The 20,573-nt window shown below is 43.3% G+C and overlaps 3 protein-coding genes across 3 annotated transcripts; all 3 read right to left on the bottom strand.

The window, feature by feature from the left end:
• Positions 1–279: 279 nt before the first annotated feature.
• On the bottom strand, positions 280–5,428 carry LOC107147056 (cystatin-8). Its single transcript, XM_015491491.1, has 3 exons — positions 5,198–5,428; positions 1,351–1,464; positions 280–363 (listed from the first exon to the last, which is right to left on the bottom strand). The coding sequence occupies exons 1-3, from the start codon at positions 5,426–5,428 to the stop codon at positions 280–282; spliced, it is 429 nt and encodes a 142-aa protein (XP_015346977.1).
• Positions 5,429–9,792: 4,364 nt separating this feature from the next.
• Positions 9,793–15,202, bottom strand: LOC107135349 (cystatin-12-like). The gene is made up of 3 exons (XM_015477236.2): positions 14,442–15,202; positions 11,514–11,624; positions 9,793–10,204 (listed from the first exon to the last, which is right to left on the bottom strand). Exons 1-3 carry the CDS (start codon positions 14,634–14,636, stop codon positions 10,124–10,126), a joined length of 387 nt encoding a protein of 128 aa, XP_015332722.1. The 5' UTR covers positions 14,637–15,202; the 3' UTR covers positions 9,793–10,123.
• Positions 15,203–17,247: 2,045 nt separating this feature from the next.
• On the bottom strand, positions 17,248–19,357 carry LOC107146971 (cystatin-14-like). Its single transcript, XM_015491373.2, has 3 exons — positions 19,151–19,357; positions 18,437–18,547; positions 17,248–17,434 (listed from the first exon to the last, which is right to left on the bottom strand). The coding sequence occupies exons 1-3, from the start codon at positions 19,349–19,351 to the stop codon at positions 17,300–17,302; spliced, it is 447 nt and encodes a 148-aa protein (XP_015346859.1). The 5' UTR covers positions 19,352–19,357; the 3' UTR covers positions 17,248–17,299.
• Between the last annotated feature and the right edge of the window lie 1,216 nt (positions 19,358–20,573).

Genomic DNA, 20,573 nt, shown 5'->3' with positions numbered 1-20,573 from the left:
ATTTTGACAAAATCATAAAAGCAAGGAATATAATTTGCTAGAATTCAGTCCCCAGCCCTTCTCCCTCCCCATCCTTCTACTCCACTGATCTTTCTGCAACTTATTTATAGATTTAAATTTTTTTTAAATTAGTGTGTTGGGTTTACATTGTGCTAATGTTCTTATCATTATAACTTATGTTTATCTCCTGTAGTACTGATGACAATATTATCCTGCCATTGCTCCTTTATTACTGAGAGAAGGTACAGGCAGTGGTGGAATGGATGTTCCAAAATACCCTCAGTAATCTTCACATTGTTTTTTTAGCACAATGAATTCTCCATTCCAGGGAAGTGCTGCTACCAAAAAGCTGCATATTTCTGCCTAAAAAAAAAAAAAAAAAAGACAGCAACAACAAAAATCAGTAACATGCCAAAATAAGAAGAAAAAAAAAATTGTCCTGTTGCTGGATGTCCAATTAGGAATACCCTAAAAGATGGGTCCCGCAGGAAACTGCAAAGCTGGAGGCTGCAGACTTCCACCATCAGCAGTTCCCCAGACAGATTTTTGGTCCATGCTGACCACAGATAGACAATAAACACTAACACTAATAACATTTTGGTGGAAGATTAGATGAAAAGTTGACTATTTTTTATTCTCTTGAACACTTCCTACAATGTAAATGAAATAATTCTATATTATATATAAACGAATGTATGCTATTTTAATGATTAAATAATAATCATTAAAAATTATAAATTTTATCTAATAACAACTCATTGGAAAAGATCAATTTAGAGGGGCTGGGGTTGTGGGATTCATGGAGAGCCACTACATGTGAGGCACTGGGTTCGATCCTCAACACCACATAAAAATAAAATAAGGGTATTGTGTCCATCTATAACTAAAAACATTAATAAAAAAAATCAAAGAACAATTTAGAAGATTCTAGAGCCTAATATATCTTTTGTTCCAAAGAGCTCTCCTCTTCATTTCACACGTATATAATGGATAAATGATTAGATGGATGATGGGTGAATGGATGGAGAGATGGATAGACAGCAGCCAAGGACATCTTAGTATATTAAGTTATATGATAGATGAGTGCATGGATGTCTTTCTTTAGAGTGGAATTGATGACCTCCTGTCTTTTAGGGGAGAGTCAAGGAGAAGACCATGTCCAGGGTCCTGCACCCTTTACCTTAAAAGTCACAGGGTTGGCCATCTGGGGATGAATACCAGGAGCTATTCAGACCTCCAAGAGAGAGTGTCTGGGCACCTCAAGTTTTTCTGATCACCTGGAGGCCTTGATAAACCCAGATGGGACTTGAAATCTCCAGGACTTTTGCAGATGATTGCTTTGACACCTACCTTTTTCAGGTCAGAGTCTTCCTGAATTACACAATCTTCTTCATTGTTTAAAGGCTTTTTGCAAGTGCTGCGGGCAATTTCAACTTCAATTAAGTATTCCATACGATCTGTGATCTGTCAATTAGCAATGATGTGATTTTATTCAAAATTTTTTTATTTTAATTCTTTTTAAGTTTTAGCAGACACAAAAATTCCTGTAACTTTTTGCTCCTCCCAACCCTCCACGCCACCACCACCCCCCAAACCTGTCTTTAGGGAAAGGACAATATCCACTGTTTGGATTAGTTTGCAAAATACACAGGGAAAGACTCCTTTTCCAATTTGGGGCCTCCTTGAAGAAAAGACCTTCTGATTTTATTTTTGGTCCCAAAGTTTTGTTAAGGGCAAGGGAAGAAGGGAATGAACTCCAGAACCATAAACTCTCCTGGGCCCTATGAGGAACAGCCCCCTCAGCCACATTGGGCCCCCCCTCCCTTCCCCATACCCTCCTCAGATTCCTATGAAATCTTCCACCCAATGCTCCTTCCTCTATCTTAGCACATGGTCCTTAATGTGGAGCAACAGTTGGTTTATAATAAGAAATCGTTATTTACTGATTCAATTAATAATTGTATAAGGTAAAGTCTGCTCTAGATGTACATTTAAATCTCCTTCTACCTGATTTTAAAATGTTAAGAGCAGGAGAAGAAGGGGTGTCTGGACATTTCTCTACCAGACCTTTCCTTATTGCTGTCTCCAAGCCTCAATAAAGTTGGGTTCAATTTTATCTGAACCCCCCAAAAATGGGCAAAGGTGACTGTAGCCTGCCTTATAGAGTAAAAGCTGATTAGACAACATCAAGAACAAGCTAAGTTCTTCATATAAGTTAACGTTGCCATTGACAGGACTGCCTGTGGATACAGGTTGAGCATCCCTAACTAAAATCTGAAGTCCCTTTTAGAACCGACCTGACACCACAAGTGGAAAGTTCTACGTATCACCTCACATAATTTGTAGTAGTCAAAATTTAGGTGCACTAGAAATAGTGTATAAAGTTACCTTCAGCACTAAGAATTTTTTTAAAGTAATCATTAAAAAAGTTACCTTCAGGAGGTTATTTGTATAGGTTGTACATGGATTTCATATTTAGACTTAGATCCTATCCCCAAGATCTCTCAACTAAAACATACTTTAAAAAATCTGAAACACTAGGGGAGGGAGGGGTGAGAAGGAGACATGGGGGTAGGAAAGATGGTGGAATGATATGGACATCATTACCTAGGTACATGTATGACTGTACATATGGTGCAATGCTACATCATGTACAACCAGAGAAATGAAAAGTTGTGCTGCAATGGTGTACAATGAAACAAAATGCATTCTGCTGTCATATATACCTAATTAAAATAAATAAATTAATTTTTTTTTAATTTGAAACACTTCTGGTCCCAAGCATTTCATGTAAGACTTCTTCAACGTGTAACTATACTTGCTAACCTTCACCAAGTGCTGGCTTTGTGCCAGACACTGGTCTCAGAGATTTGCATACAATAACTCAATCTTCAATCCTCTAGGGTGAGGATGTCACTTCCTTTTTATTTTCAGGTAAGGAAAACAGGTGCAGAGAGGCTGAGTATACATCTAACTAAGGGCTGATCCAGAATTCAAACCATGCCACCACAGCTCGCATTGCTAGCCAAAGGGCTCCACTGCCTGTCCATCTCTACCACTCCAGAGAAGCCCAAGGGCATTCCCACATGCTGACTACAGGGAAATGTGAACCTAATGCCAGGAGGCTGGACCATCTAGTCACGTGAATATCCTCACCACATCCTCACAATCCTTTTCTAAAAATGAGCTAACCAGAATGATCATTTTAAATTTCAAATTAGATCATACGAATCCTAAGAACTCCATGACCTCATGTTTTTTTTTTTTTCCTGACTTTTCAGTGCACCTAAGATAAAGTGAAAATCTTAATCATGGAATGCAAGACCCAGTGTGGTGTTGTCACCATCTACCTCTCTGGCCAGCCCCCCAGCAGCCTTATAGAAGCATTTAAAATGTATGACTGCTCTTCCTCACCCCTGCACACGCAGATCCTCCCTGCTCCCCTTCTGTAGTGGATGCAGTGAGTGGTACTCCATGCCACATCCTGTTTCCAAATATGCTACCAGTTCCTATAGCTCTTACCTGGGATTTCCTGCCACCAGACGTCAAGGGCTCCTGGAGAAGCTCTCAACAAATGATAGGTGTGAGTAACCCAGCGTCTTCACCTATAAATGGGTCCAACTCTGAGGTGGGTTCTGCATGTCTCCTGAATCATCCAGGGAGACCAAACCCAGTTGCTCATGATGATCATACAGCCTTCAACTCACCTTTGTATTGGCCACCTTCCCTACCCTGTCTGCCTTCCCCTCTAACAATCTGGTACTTGCTGGGATGACCACTTGCCCCCATCCAAATAAATAATCTTCCCTTGAATTCTAGCATTAGGCTGTGCTTCTGGGGAAACTCAGAATATAACACCTCCCACCAACCTCCTTCATCTGTTTGACTCTCACTCTGCCTTCAGGTCTTATCCCTTCCCCCTCCTACCAGTCCCACCAACAGCCATTCTGCTTCTCAGGAATGACGAGGATTAGCTAGAGGGATTTAACACTTACTGAGACATGGGTCTCACCCAGAGATCCTCCTCTTATTGGTGAGGGCGTGGCCTGCACAGTAGGATATTTATAAGATCTTCGGGTGAAAAACACTGTCTAAAGAAGACTTCCCCTGACACCCACACACCTGTGTATCATACCATCAGAACAGAGACCACAACCCCAATTCCTCGCTTAGGGGTTTTCTTTTCAATTTGACTGCTGGCTCCCTAAAGACTGGGATCACTTTTATCTATCATGCTACTTCTTTGAGTTCCAAAGAAAGTGAACTGTGAAGGAAACTGGCAAAGTGACAAGACCAGGATCAATTCCTTTATCCCAAAAGACCACCCAGAATTTCCAAATCCATTCAGAGACAGATTTTGGAGTGTACCTGATCAATAAAGGGTGCTACATCACCAGCATCATGTTCTAGAAATACAGTGCTGATGCTGTGTTTTCCCAAGGCATGAAACATAAATTCTTCCAATAGTGACCTTTCTGTTGGATGCCTTTATGACTGAGTCCTACAAGTTTCACGGTGTAATTTCAAGCAAGACCACCAACCATCTGACTGAGGTCGCTATTTACGGTCAGCTGCATTCCAACACTTACAGTCTTTCATTGGACAGAGCAGTGACCACCATGTTACAAACGCCAGGGAGCACCATACCTATTGGAATTCACATAAGCAATGCTTTCTGGAGTTGAACTACTCATAACCCTGTGAAGAAGGGCACATTTTTATAAGCAGAAAATCAATGTGACTCCAATATTTATCTGTAATAAATAAATGTTGGCTTAAAAATCCAATAACATAGAAAAAGCACTTACTAGCTTATATATTCAACGGTGCCATGTACCTCACTTCAAGTCCATATTCCACATTATGTGGACAGGTTCAAAAAGTTGCCTGTGGTAGTATTATTGCAAAATATTCATGGTTCTCCATTTATCTCCCAACCTTAGTAAACACATTAACATTTGATTTGAAGTTCTGGGGTCAAATGAATTAAGATATGCAAAGAACTTAGAACAAAATCCCAAACATATATAAATAGTGCTTTGTGTTGTTACTGTTTACTAAGTTAGTGTATATACTGTTGAACACTCACATATTTTAGATTTTGTACATCTCAACATTTTTCTCATATACCCACTCTCAGTCTGGTTTCAGCCTGTGCCACCATATGCAAATATACTATCTGGAAAAAGCATCTTACCTGCAGATAAGATTGCAGTATCCTGGTGACGATGAAGATATTGTTGTCCTCGCTCTCTTCATTGTATTCTCGCATGGCAAACCACAAGCACTGTCTCACGTTGGTATTTGAGTTACTGATAGATTTGAATTCCCTCAACACCTTTGTCTGATTCTTGGCTTCATCAATACTGACCACAAAGGCCACATGAATGGTGAGAAGGAGCAGGAAAAGCCACAACTGTCTGTTCATGGTCCCTCAATCAAAAGGCACAAATGCGTCTTCTCTTTGTCCTCTCAGGGCTGGAGTTGTGAGTGGCCTGTATTAACCTAAATATCACATAGAGAAAGCTTCTCTAAAGATGGATTAAGCTTATTTGGGGGATAGTAGAGTCTTGGAATGGGAATGCTTGGGCCATGGTAAACTGTGGGTGTATTCAAGGAGGCTAAGACAAGGACAGGTTTTTAAAAACAAAATGAGAAGGACATAAGAAAATTTGAAACAAAACCTGAGCTACAAAAATCAATAACAAGTGACATCAGTCCAAGGTTAGACTGTCATGGGACACATGACCTTCCAGAAATATTTTCTTTATAAGGTTGTGGTGAGCTCTGTGAAAGATTGTGGTTCTGGCAGAGTCTTGTTGAATAGTTTTGTTACCAGGCATACAAACATGAGATCCCTTCCTTCGTAAACCTCCCCCAAGCTTTATGAACGTATGTATGTATGTATGTATGCATGTGTTTTGGTTAATGTCTGGCAAAAGCAACTCTATTTTGATTCTGATAACTTTTATGGTTCAAGGATCTCACCAAAACAAGGGGTTTTCTGTCCTAATCAGTGAACCATTAGGGTCATCCTTAGAACTATCCCTTTCCTTGTGCAAGAAAACTCACGAATGGCACTAATGGCACCCCAGTCTCTGACACAAGTCTTTCCCTTCTCCTTCTATCTTACGTGTGGTCTGTGTTTCCAAGGAGAAATTCCTCCAGATAGACGCTGATGTGTCTATACCTATCCCATGCCTGCCACCAGTTACCTATATCTCAGTGCTATAGGACAGGACTATGAAATTGTTAGCCTAAGGTTTCCTGGCCCAGCCCTCTGACCCTCCAACCTGCTTCACCTGTGAGGCTCCTTCTTCGTCCTTGTGGAATTGGACTCTGATGGACTGAGCCAGCTTGTAGTTCTTCTGAGTCTCCAGCACTCTCGGTGTGTGCCTGTGCCCTGGTCAAGGGGCTCTGTGGGTCTGTCTTTGCTTTCTGAGCCCAGGCCCTGCATGAGAGCCACACTTTGTGATGCAATTCAGCATTTGTGACCTTGCCTTAGGGAGGGCACCCCTTACCTTCCCACCTGTGGCCTTCAGATCCAACCAGCAGTTAGAGGGATACAGACAGCAGGCAAGTACTTCCCACAAAGTAGAGAGCCCCTTGTGGGTCTTCTGCCCTCCTGTGCAATAATCCCAGCCTTCTAAATGCTTGGCCTCTGGACTCCATTTGTCTTGCACCTCCCTTCCCTATCCTGCCAAAATTAGGGGTACATAGCTCACCCTGATGCTGAGGCCTAGGTCTTAGAGGGAGGAGGTAGGCAGCATCCCTCAAACTGCCAGAGATTCTGTTTTTCTGTGCCCAGTAAATCCGTGCCCAGCAAGGTTCCTGGAGAACAGAGGTGGGCCTTCATCCCAAGCTGCAAAGATTGATGCTCTTTTGACCATGAGGAAGGGCAACATATAGTAACCACATACATATAGGCATAAATCTGCCAGGCAGGTTGTAAAACATTACAGATTGTGAATACACCACATATTTAAATCTCCCTATCAATAGACTGGTTACTTCTCATTTTCAGTTGTGGGCAACAGTACTACGATGAAAACTTTATTATCTTTGAGAAATTACACAAAAATCGAGATGAGGAATTACTGCAAAAGCTTCATATACTTTCAAATTTATTATTTACTGACAAATTGCTAGTCACTAATAATGTATTAGTGGTTTTTGTAATTTTGCTGCATACAAAAAGCACTAGGGGAATTGTAAGACCCCAGGTCACATCTCACCAATAAAATCAGAATCTCTGAGAAAGGTTTTAGGAAACCAATAGTTTTTATTTATTTTTTATTTGTTCTCATTAGTTACACATGACAGTAGAATGCACTTTGATATATCATAAATAAGTGGAATATAACTGCTCATTCTTCTGGTTGTTCCTGATGGAGAATTACAACGATCATGTAATCATATAGGCATATGGGGTAATATTATCCAATTTATTCTACCATCATTCCTACCCCCAGATTCCCTCTCCTCCTTTCACTTCCCTCTGTCTAATCCAAAGTACCTCTGTTCTTCCATAGCCCACCCCATACCTCTTATTTTGAATTGTCATCCACATATCAGAGAAAACATTCGGCCTTTGGTTTTTTGGGATTGACTTATTTTGCTTAGCATGATATTCTCCAGCTCCATCCATTTACCGCCAAATGTCATAATTTCATTCTTTTTTAAGGCTGAGTAATATTCCATTGTGAATGGATAAAGAAAAATGTGGTTTATATACACAATGAAATCAGCAGTTTTAAAAGTTCCTAAAGAATTCCAACATACTTGAGAACCAGAGTACCACATCTGTGCTTCTTGAATATTAACATGCACAGGAAGCACCTGGGAATCTTGTTAAAATGTGAATGCTGGATTGGTGATATAGCTCAGTTGGTACAGTGCTTGCCATGCATGCACAAGCCCTGGGTTCAATCCCCAGCACCACAAAAAAAGAAAAAGAGTGTGAGTGCTGATTCAGTTGGTCTGGGGCAGGGCACGACAGTCTGCATTTCTAATCAGTTCCTGGTTGATATGGATGATCTGGTTTTAGCATTATGATTTGAGCAGAGAGGTACTGAATTGTGACAATTCTTGTTTTTCCATATCTTTGCCTTCAGCCTAGTTATTCTTTCTCAAATGGATAGAAAAATAATTGTATTGCATTGATTTTATTTGCACTATTTGTATTATTGTATGAGGATAACCATTTCCTCAGTAATTCTTCTCATAATTTCTCATGTTTTTACCCCATTTTTTCTAGTGTAATATTTGTCATTCTAAAAATAATTTCAAAAGCTTTGGAGGAATCTTAAAGTAATTTATATTTTTGTATGTGTGCAACAAGACTGTTCTTCAATGCATCTTCCATCTTCTGAATTTATTCAGACTGGATTTTTGTTTTTAATATTTTTTATAAGAGTATTTAAATTTTTGAGGTACCCAAATTTATCAAAAGCTTTTATCATTACTAGATTTTATGCTTTTTATTAAAAGGAATTCTTGACTTAAATTTTTTAACTGACTCATTTTATTTATATTTTTGTAATTTGTAAAATTACCATGCTTGTATTGTGTGTGCTGGCCTCTTCAATCCTATCTTTGACAGCTTTTCCACAACTAGCTAACCAAGCTCCTCCTGGAGAATTGGCCTGGCCTCTGCTAGAAGTGTCTCCCCAGCCCCATGAACAGACTCCCCCCACCCTGGGAGTCTCAACACACATTCCATTTCCACAGAGACCTCCCCCATCTAAATTTCCCCTAGTTACTCTTGTTTTCATTCATTCATGCTGTTCATTACTTTCATATCATTTATCATATCCTGCAGTTACTTATTGGTGAATTTATATATTTTCTGTCTTTCCTCACAAGAAATCAAATGGGCTTTGGAAGGACAGGGAATCCTTTATAAGCACAAATAACTCAAACAGATCGGCAAGCTGTCTTTATTAAGTGTTGGTGGAACGGCACGTGGCACATTTGCAGGGTAGAAAACGGCAACTGGTTACAAGTGGGGTCTACTTTTTATAGGTCTTAATGAGAGGTAATAATAGCAGAACATTTAGTGTGACTTAACCATTAGAGACTGCAGACCTGGGGTTGGCCAGTCAGGAAACTAATTGTGCGGGTGGAAATCTAACTCCGGAAAACAGCTCTAAAAGCTCAAAAGTCACTGTTATAGGGACAAAAATCTAAAGCCCAGAGACTATTTGCTTAACTTCTCTCTCCAGGGACCCATTTTCCTTGGGGAAAGGATGAAAACCCATAGCCCAGGGCCTAAAGTTGGCCTTCCCCTCCTCCCTTCCCAGGTCACACTCTCCAGAGATTCTTCTGAAAATTCTGTCCTATGACAATTCATGGGAATGGATCATTCAGGAAGAGGCGGGCTGTCTGCCAAATTGAAATCCTGAGACCTAGGGCAAAAGAGGGAAGACGACCACCCAGCCATTCCATTCTGAGGCAGGGAAAATAGGTGATGCTGACAATTGTGGAAGTTAGGATGGGCCCCAGAGGGTGAACACAGGCATTGAAGAGCAAGTGCGGACTTGGAGACTAAAAGCCACTGTCTGTCAAGCCCTGGAGAAGATGTTCTTGTTAGTCAGGCAATCTGTGATATCTATGAGGGCAGAACCTCTTGTGAGTCTCAGTTACCCTCCCCCATTTTCTTGGCCTGGGTCTGGCAGAAATGCTGCCCACTGTAAGCCTGATCACTGAGATGGAAGCAGAAGGGATGCAAGTTGCTGCTACCTGAAAATTTTTTCTGCATATTTTCTGAGTACATGGATGGGGGCATGGAGAATGAATAAATGAATGAATGAATGAAGTGATGGAAGAATAAATGAATGGAACCATCAATTGAAGGATGCACTACTTCACAGAACTTACCAGTCTGCACCTGAAGTCAAGGTAGTAATAATAACAATAATAAATTCTCCATTGTTTGTCACTGACAGTGACATCCATAGCAAAGAAATAATACGACAAGGTACAAAACAGCTCAAGGACCCAGAAGGTGCTGTGAGAGATACTTTTAATTGTGCTGGTGCTGTGCAGACCCAGGACGAAAGGCTGTCAAACTCCAGAGAAAGAGAGGACTTCTGCTGTGGATAGCCAAGGATCCCTTCCCTGTCTATGTCTGCAAACAGGTGCTGTTCAGGATGTTGAACTTGGTCATCCATGCTAGGGAAAATACAATAAAAGTACAGCGCACCTGAAAAAAAAATTGCAATGCATAAATTGTAAAACATAATGTAATGCATTGATATCATTTAACATGTAGTAAGTAGGGGACTCAATATGCATCAAAAACAAAAGAAAAAGAGAACATAAAAGCAAAACATTCACCTGGAGCAGAGCTCATAAAGCTCAAGGATTCACCAGCATAATGGGCAGAAATTACTGAATTCCCCAACCTGAATGCTAGGGCTCACTAGAGGGCATCTGCCTAGAAGCCATCACCCTGAGGTATCCAGTCCACTCAGAGCCTCCCCAATACATATCATGCCAGGCGATCTGTTCCCATGCTCTGACAGACCCAACCTGAAAGATGGTTCTGCTGGCCACCACCAAACAGAGTAGCAGCACAAACCTACCCCAGAGGCTGCTTGCAAGGATGCTGGTTGGAGGGGGAGACCCCCCACTGATGGCATGCCTCTGACAGACTGCTGAGAGCCAAGGCCGAGTCTGTATGGCCCCTGGCATTTTGCCAACAGTACTGATTGACAGGCGAGGCATTACTATCCGCCTCTGCCTCAACTTTTGAGTTCTCGTGGGGATTTCCGGGGATTCCCCGAGAGTTCCCATTGGTTGGGGAAGTGCAGGAGGAGGGATTTCCGGGAGAGATATTTCCGGCTGGGGGTTCCTGGACAAGCCTCCTGGCGTTCGGGAGGATTCCCCAGGAGCTGTGTGAAGTGTTTTCCTGCAGTTTAAAAATAAAGTTTGTTCCTGCTTCAGTGGCTTGTGATTTGTGCCCAGCCAGACTGCGGCAACAGACAACCATCCTGAAGCTCCCACATCCCATGGATCACATGTCAGTCATAGGATGGCCACATCAGAACTCAAGCCCACCAGGAATAGTCCTTACAACCCAGTTACAAGAAGGAAAGGTGGGTGAATAGACAACTAAACAGTCCTCCAGGCCCCAGACATGAGCAAAAAAAGACTGAGGACCACAGGGAGAACATCATGTGTCTGAACCTCAGGGGTTTCAGAAAGGTACAGGGCTGGGACCCCAGGAAGGGCTCCATCCAGAGACCAAGGCCACATGGATGTCTGCAGGTTGCCTGTGGTCAGCCAGCAAAGCTGTGACAGAGGGCTGCTCCCAGGGATGGGAACCAAGCTCTCTCTGTTTAAGATGCCCCGCTTCCAACCAGTGTGGGAGCCCTGAGAGCTGGTGGGAGAGGGGTCAGGAGCCCTCATTCTGTCCCTGGACTACCCCAACAACTTTCTTTAGGGCTCCACCCAAAGGCCTTCTTGATATTACTTTGCATTCCCAGAGGATTCACAATGCTTTCTCAAACCTTTTTCTCTCCTGCGCCTTTTTGTAACGGGCAATTGTCAATGTCTTCATCATGTTTTTTGCAAATCGTACGACCCATCTCCACATCTATTAAATATGTCCAATTAAATAGCTGTCAAGAAGAAATTGCAGAAACTATTATGAAATACCTTGTTGTAATGAGCAAACAAAGAGAAAAAATAGAAAAAGGAACAAAAGATGTGAATATTCATATGCACGTCAATAAAGATATACATATCATCTACAATCTCTTTTGTATTTCATTTTTTCTTCTTAATTCTCCATTTCCCTACAAAAAGATGTCCATTAAGCTGAAAGTATGGCTCAGTGGTAGAGCATATGCTTAGCATACACAAGGCATAGGGTTTTGCTTCCAGCACCAAAAAAAAAATGCCCATTAAATACTAAATACACCTAAGAAGACATGAGAGTCCTCTGTCAGCATTCTTCCCCTGGCTTCCCATGGTCAGGGTGATGAATATGCAGGGTGTAACACGTTGCACAATCAAATCTTATAGAGCAAGGACCCTTCTTCACATGCTACAACCATAACGGACAAAATGACTACTCTCAAATTTGTGCCTAAGCACAGACACAGAGAAGGAATGCTGAATGACTAATTTTACATAGAGCAGCAGAGGAAGTACTGGGGAACGAAACTGACCAAATGATACTGTTATATTGTGTGCATGTATGAATATGTAACAACAACTCCCAGTGCCGTGTATAATTATAATACACCAGTAAAAAGGGAAAAAAATCATAGTTATGGGTGATGATGGGGAGCTGGGAAGTTGGCTTTCAGGTGGGTACTAAATGCACAGAAACAGCTGGCATACATTTGTGGGAGTAGATATTAACTGCCCCATGCTGTTCTAAATATTTATTGTGGTCTTAGAAAAAGTTATTTAAAGTTATTTTCGTTTCCATAACTAGTGGTCCATGATAATTCAGGAAGCACCCAAACAGGAAGGAAAAGCAAAACTAATCAGGAAATCCTCCCAGGGTGGAGCATGCATTTCACTCAACTGACCTTGAAATTGCTTCTTAGAAAGGTGATGACTCAGGAACTTAAGAATAGGGGCAGGTGACAACGATACACACTCATGCCTGACACACGCACACTCAGGCCCAACACATTAGGGTCAGCACTTACTGGGGACAATTCCCAATGCCCTCTCTGTGAATTAAGCAGGAGTTTGTTTGCCTTTGGAACCTCCCTGCCACTCGCATTTCCCTGCTGCCCCTACTAGCCATTTTCAACTTGCACAAATTTGCATGTAACAAGCACTCACTCTAATGGTCCAATATGAAAAATGCTAACCTGGTGCTGCAATGAGAGATAATTTCCAAGTCTTTCTCTGTGAATTAAGTGGGCACCTGCCTTTGGAACATCCTGGCCAGTTTTGTGTGTCACCACAGACTCCCAGATTCTTGTACCCTACACACCCCAAACATATACTTACACACTCATTTCTCACAACACCTCATGCACATGTGCCAATCATACCAATTACACTCTCACGTGTATCCATGCCTGACACACGTTACCAACACTCATACATGCTGCCTCATCCATGCCCCTCCCTCTTACACAGCCCCCACAAACTGAGTTCTGGGGCTCTACACCTGGGCGGTAGGAGCAGAGGCAGTGAAGAGATTGGTGCTGAAGGCTCCTGTGGTCCCCAGGTCTGAGGGCTGAGATCACCCAAGGATGAGGCATCCCAGGCAACAAGAAAAGCCGAGGAAAGTGTGTTCCTGGGCAAGTGGGAGGGTCCACAGACTTAAAGCTGCAAGAATATGCTGCAGGTATGGAACCCTCCTCATCAGTCCCTGATGATGTGCCACTACCTCAGGGCTCTTTATGTGGGGACAATGCTCTGAGCATGGGTACTGTTACTACTGGACATTGTCACTATTGTATTCAAAGAAAGCAGTAAGGGACAAAAATAGATCTTGGTGGGAAAACTTACCATCAGCAAATGCTGATGCCATCTAAATGTCAGGGCCAATCTGTCCCCTAAAACCTACCACCTTTATGACCATTCCACAGGGTTGTCTTAGGACTCTTCAATGTGCTGTAACCTACCCAGATCTCTCCATCTCCCTCCCCCCATCTTCTTGCTTGGGCTTTCATTGGTAAAGTCCCATCCCTTGTGTTTAAGACAAACTTGTAGACAAACCCTAATCCCCCTGCATACTTGCATCTCAGCATTCCTTCCCAGAGACACAGGTCCATGGAATATCAGGCATCCTCCTGAATACATCTGGTTCATCCTCACCCAGGAATATCCCTGAGACTGTGAGCACTTCTATTGCCCTATCCTCCACATGACTAGCCCTGCCCATAGAAGAGGGGTCTTCCCTGACCACCCATCCAAATAGCTACCACCTTCCAACCTTCCTGACCTCCCATAACCCTGTATCATTACACTGACCCATTCTGCCCTATTTCCCACTATCTCACTCATAGATTTGGGGGCTATATTTCCCCTGTCTTTACCCAACATAGCAGTCCCAAGAAGATAGGTTGTTGTCTGTCTTCGTCTCTGTTACCGACTTCCCAACTGACTTCTTGCATGAATGTTATCTCATTCAAGTCACCAATTACCTAGTATAGTGCATTTCAGCCTTGCTGAGCAATGGGACAGTGCCCATCCAATTAGTCCTCCTGAGCTCAGTTTCAGACATTAATACATTTCTTTCTGTCTGTCTGCCTTCCTTCTGCCCTTCTTTTCAGGGGCCACACATACACATACACACACATACACATGTTGGAGCTCCTTTAGTTATACCTTATTATTTATTTTTTAAACACTTACCAAATTAAAAAATCAGTTGCTCTTTTCTCAGACCTAGGATTCCCACCCCACCCCGCTCCTGGTTTCAGAGAAAAAGTGGGCACTACAGGGGAAACTTGGCCACTCACCTCACGCTGGCTTCTTCGGACCCGCAGAAATTTGTAGGCAAACTTATCTTCCAGGGCTTCATTAAACCAAAATATAGCATACTCCAAAGAAAGAGCAAAATACTCTTTGGTCTTGTCAATGTCTACAAATCTGTTACTGCAGAGGTGGGCTCCCAGCACCACAAGCCCCACAAACAGGAGCACCTTCCACAACATGGCTGCCAGCGTCAGTACTAGGGGCACGGTGCAGGGGGTGGTGGCAGCTACACTTAGTGACTCCCTTGCCAACTCTAATCCCACATAGACCTGCCCACCAGAGATCCTGTGCTGCTGACTGCCTCCCTTTGTCCAGTGTTTCTGTCCAGTGCTTCATCTCCACTCCCCCACCTTGCTTCTCCCATCATCTCTAAGCAGAAAGAAGGCAGAGCAAGAGGTCATATTTTCTGCTCCATGGTGACATAAGCCCTAAAACAACCTGTGGGCGTGCACATAACATATACCTTGCCTGCACAACTCCTTCAGCCACAGCCCAGCCCTGATAAGACTTGGATGGGGTCTGGAGCCCACCTAGTCTATCCTCACAGCCCTGCATCCCAGGATTGGCAGAGCCATGGAACTCTCAGGAGTAAAGGTGGATCCTGAGTATGAGTGAGTTGAGGTAAGCACCAGATTTGTCGATGACCAAGACTACAGTCCATGCCCTCAGGGAGCCTCAGAAGGGTACAAAGCAGGAAGCCAGCAACAGGGCTAGGAGAATCATTTCCTCCACAATTTCAGGTGCCTGCTGGTCACCTTGCCACCTCCCTTTCCTTACCTGAGGTCTGGCCATGTTTTTGCTTAGCAAAGGCAGTGGGCTGTAAGACTCCCAGTGCAAAAGGGAAGCCAAGTTCAATGTAGTAGCTCTGCAAGGATGTACATGGATAACCAGCCATGGGCCTAAGAAGGAGGCAGAAACCGGGGAAGGGGCAACTCTGTTGAGTATAGACTGACAAGCAACCTCACCCAGCTCTGCCTCTTTGCGGTCCCATGGCCTTCATGTGTCACACTGTATCAGGCTCTTCTCAAAGGAACTGACCCATGCCCTTCCTTTCTCCTGGGAAAACTTCTGAGAGGAAACAATGAAACAGGCTGGGAAGATAAGAAGGCTGTCAATAAGAGTAAGGATGCTGAGCAATGAAACAATTTTCCCTGCCTTGTGGTATCAGGACACCTGAACTTTGATAATCCTTACAAGGGCCCCAGCTTTGGAAACATATTGTAAGAACAGGACTGGAGCTGACACAGGAAGAGATGGGAGTGTGGATAGAATGATGGCCACAATCATGAACAACTTCCTACACTTATGGGTGGGAGGAAATAATCTTCCAAGATGGCCTGACACATCAATGGATGACTAACAGCATGGGGGCCTGAGGAATGCAGTGGGACCCTGCTTAGCCAACCATGCTTCAAAGCATGTGTGAACCCCCTTGCCTCCTCCCACCCAAGATGCTGCAACTTTCCAATTCTTATTTATCTTCACCATCCCTTTTTCTGAGGTCTGCCTGATCTGTAAGAGGCCCCTTCTTCATTGCAGGAGTAGGTTATGGTGGTCTTCTCCAATTCTAGATCTCTCTTGCCAAGAGTTAATCATTTTATTAGACCTTCTGAAGAACTGACTTGGAATCCTTGATCCTTTCTATCCACCTTTGTTTCCTCTTTCATGCATTCTTATTATAATCCCTTCCTTCTGTTTTTCTCCAGGTTTAATTGGGAATTCTTTGGTTCTTGCAATGGAAACCTACGTCATTGATGGCTGCCTTGTCCACCCTCCAGCATGTGCATTTCCAGACCTATTACGTGTCCCGCAAAGCCCAATATCAACAAGCATCCACACGTTTGTTACTTCAGAAGGTTTTAATATGTATAGCATGGAGATTGCTTCTCTAGCCCTTGTACTACATAGAGATGTGCAGTTAAAGTCATCAAATATTTCTCTCCTTAATGTCTACCTAATTTTTACTGTGGCCAGAGAGTGTTCTTTGAAATTCATCAAGATGTGGTTTAAGAACCGGAAGATGTTCAGTTTTGATAAACTTCTATAGGTTCACACTCTGCAGTTGTTGGGTGAATGGTCTGTGTAATACAAAATCAAATATAGGCCAAACTTATTGCTATATTGTGTGCATGTATGACTATGTAACAACAAATCTCACTACTATGTGTAATTATAATGCAATAATAAATAAATAAATTGGTTTTCTAAGTTGTCCCAAAATATGAAATCAAATTTGCTTAATGGATTCTTAAATTTTTTTATGTCTCTTCTGATTTTTTTACTCGTCAATCTGTTGATGACTAAAAAAGGTGCTTGAAACCCTCTCACCAGGATCCTGGATTTAATGGTTTTATTTCCTATCCCTGCCAGGAAGCCTGACATGTCCCCAAGGACAGACTACTGTCAGTGTTGATACCCTCCTCTACTTCTGAGCATAGGACTGGCCTCCCTGCAGAAGAGCCACCCACTGTGAGCCTGATGCCTGAGATGGAAGCACAGGGAACACAGATGGCTGCTCACTGGCAAATTTTTTTTTAACATTCCTTTTTAATAGATGGGTGAGGAACATGGATAAATTGGAGAATGAATGAATGTGTGGGTACACAAACCAACCAGTGGGGCCCCAGCCTGAATTGCTTCACATGAACTGAGAAGTTTGATTTACTCAACACTCGGCACCTGCAGCCAAGGTAATGTAATAATTACAATAGATTCTCCATTGCTTATCGCTAATGGTGACATTCTTGGCAAACAAGCAATACAGAAGAGCTCAAAACTGCTCAGGGACCCATAATGTACTCAAAGATGCCTTTAATTGCATTGACACTGCACAAGCCTAGGACTACAGACTGTCTAGGGAAAGAGGGGATTTCTGCTGTGAAAAGCCAGGGGCCCCTTCCCCACCTGTACAGGTGCTGTACAGAAGAGTAAACTGGGAAAACCAAGGTCGGGCATCCACATGAAAAGTACAGCGCACCTAGAAGAAATAATAATTGTAACATATATCAGAAAAATGTAATGCATGGAGATCATTTAGCTTGTATAAGGTCTTGAGATGCATTAAAAGCCAAAAGCCAATTTTAAAAAAAAGAAAAGTATAAACATTCACCTGGTACAAGGCTCATAAAACTCAAGTATCCACCAGAAAAATGGGCAGAAGTTGATAAATCCATCACCCAACATGAACCCAAGGGGTATCAAGGGGGCACCTGCCTGAAGGCCATCACCTTGCCTTCTGAGGCATCCAGTCCACTCAGAGCCTCCCCAATACACATCACGATAGATGATCTGTCCCCATGCTGTGTGCTCTGACAGAGCCAGCAGACAGCCTGAAAGACGGTCCTGCTGGCCACCATCAAACAGAGTAGCAGCACAAACCTACCCCAGAGGCTGCCTGCAAGGATGCTGGTTGGAGGGGGAGACCCCCCACTGATGGCATGCCTCTGATAGTCAACCATCCTGAAGCTCCCACATCCCATGGATCACATGTCAGTCATAGGATGGCCACATCAGAACTCAAGCCCACCAGGAATAGTCCTTACAACCCAGTTACAAGAAGGAAAGGTGGGTGAATAGATAACTAAACAGTCCTTCAGTCCCCAGACATGAGCAAAAGAAGAGTGAGGACCACAGGGAGAACATTATCTGTCTGAACCTCAGGGGTTTCAGAAAGATACAGGGCTGGGACCCCAGGAAGGGCTCCATCTTGTGACAAAGGCCTCACAGATGTCTGCAGGTTGCCTGTGGTCAGCCAGTAAATCTGTGAGCAGAAGGCTGCTCCCAGGGATGGGAACCAAGCTCTGTCTGTTTAAGATGCCCCCTTTCCAGCCAGTATGGGAGCCCTGAGAGCTGGTGGGAGAGGGGTCAGGAGCCCTCATTCTGTCCCTGGACTACCCCAACAACTTTCTTTAGGGCTCCATCCAAAGGCCTTCTTGATATTACTTTGCATTCCCTGGGGATTCACAATGCTTTCTCAAACCTTTTTTTCTTCTGCGCCTTCTTGCATAGGACAATTGTCAATGTCTTCATCATGTTTTTTACAAATTGTGCGGCCCATATCCAAGTCCATTAAAAATATCATTGTCCATGTCTGTCAAGAACAAATGATAAAATGATCAGCTAAATATTTGCTTTTTGTGAATATAAAATAAAAAGAGAACCAAGTAGAAAAGAAGGCAAATGCAAATGACAAGGATATCCACTCATGCCCAATACACACCAGACATTCGCATGCTCATGCCCCAACACAGATCAACAACACTCACACATTCATGCCAAATACTGTAATAGTTACCACCAGTTACTGTTAGTGTGCAAACTAACAGCACTCACATGGCTCTCTCACATCTGCCCCTCCCTCCTTGCTCAGACTCTACACACTGAGCCAGTCTTGAGCTCCAATGCTGAGCAGCGGCAGCAACAGTAGATGTGGTAGAGTGGTTGGTGCTGAGGGCTCCTGTGGATCCAAGTGCCTACAGCTAAAAATCAGTCCAAGGAGGAGGCATTATCAAGGGAACAGGAAAGATAGGGGAAAGTGTGTCCCTGAGCAGGAGGATGGGTCTGCAGACCTTTGGCTACAGGAGAGTGCTGCAGATGTGAAACCCTCCTTGTCAGTCCCTGCTGACATTCCACCTGGTCAGGTTTTTTAATGGGAGACAATACTTTGGGTACAGACACAGTAACTGCCACTCACCATTTTTGGGGCTCTTCCAACCTCTAGCAACCTGTATGTATTCTCTTCCGCGTTGTCATCATTGAATTGAGCCACAGCAAACTCCACTGATGCCACAAAATAATCCAGATTCTTACTAATGTCTACAAATTCTTTTTTAATGGTCCAGATATGGGTCCCCAGCACAATGAGTCCCATAAGCAGGGGCACCTTCCATAACATGGCTGTCCTCAGCCTCAGCACTGGAGGCTAGGAATACATGAGTGGAGAAGGAGGTGACAGCTGTAACTGGTGACGCCCTCCCCGCTCAGAAGCCCACATTAGCCCTGCCCACCAGAGGCTCTGACTTCCTCCTTCTCACCAGCACCTCTGTCCATCACCTCATCTTCACCCCCATGCTTTTCCCTCCTGTAATCACCAAGCAGAAGGCAGAGCAAAGGTCACATTTTTCTTGGGGGGGGGGGGGGCAACATAGCCTTGAATGCACCCAAGAGCATGCATGCAAAATACCTGCCTGCTGCCTGTATACCTCCAGGACTGCTCCCAAGAGGTCCACCGGAGAGCTCCTAGAGCTATTGCAGACCCATTCCTGGAGGCCCAGTGCCTGCCTTGCTTGCCCTTGCACAGTGCAGGCAAGGATTGCCAGGGTTGACAGAACTCCCAGGAACTCTGATGAGCCCATTCCTGGGGAATTGAAGCGGTTGTCAGTTCTGTTCATGACCTTGACTAGAGCCCATACCATCATCCGGGCTCAAAGGAGTACAGGGTGTGCAGCCAAGAGTGATGAAGTGTTGGGGGTGTGGGGATCTATGAGAGGCCATCTTCCCATGCCCTGACTCTCCTCTGCCAGAAGGTACACCCAGCTCCATCCTCCCTGTCTGTTGTGCCAGTTCCTAGTTTTCCCTTACTTCTAAACATTTCCACAGACATCCTTTTTGACCTGTGGGCTATAATAGTTGTATTGTTTTATTCTCGACCATAGTTGATTTTCTAATTATCTTTTATCATCTTTTAACTGAAGTCCATTGTGTCCAAAGAACATTCTTTAACTTCTCTTCTTTGATTTTTTTTTGGTTTGGAATATGAACAATATTCTCTACGCTTTTTAAAAATAGTGTATATTCTGTATTTTTAGGTATATAGTTAGATATCTTTATAGAAAAGCCATTTTGTTTTATATACATATGTGTGTGTGTGTGTGTGTGTATTCTCTCCCTTCCCCCCGACACACACACCATTTATTTTTATTTTGTTTTATTGAGTTGTTTGGTAGGGTTTAGCTTTGGTATTAGTTTTGTTCTCCTTTCTGCCAGTTACTAAGGAGTCTTAAAATCTCTATGGGTTTGGTTATGAATTTGTCTCTCCTTCTTTTCTGACAATTTTGCTCTTGATATTTTGATACTCTGTCACTAAGTGCTTGTACAAGTAGAACTGTCACAGCCTC

Source organism: Marmota marmota, unplaced genomic scaffold (genome assembly GCF_001458135.2).
Source record: "Marmota marmota marmota unplaced genomic scaffold, marMar, whole genome shotgun sequence".
Taxonomy (NCBI): domain Eukaryota; kingdom Metazoa; phylum Chordata; class Mammalia; order Rodentia; family Sciuridae; genus Marmota; species Marmota marmota.
This window is presented reverse-complemented; position numbering and strand designations above follow the sequence as displayed.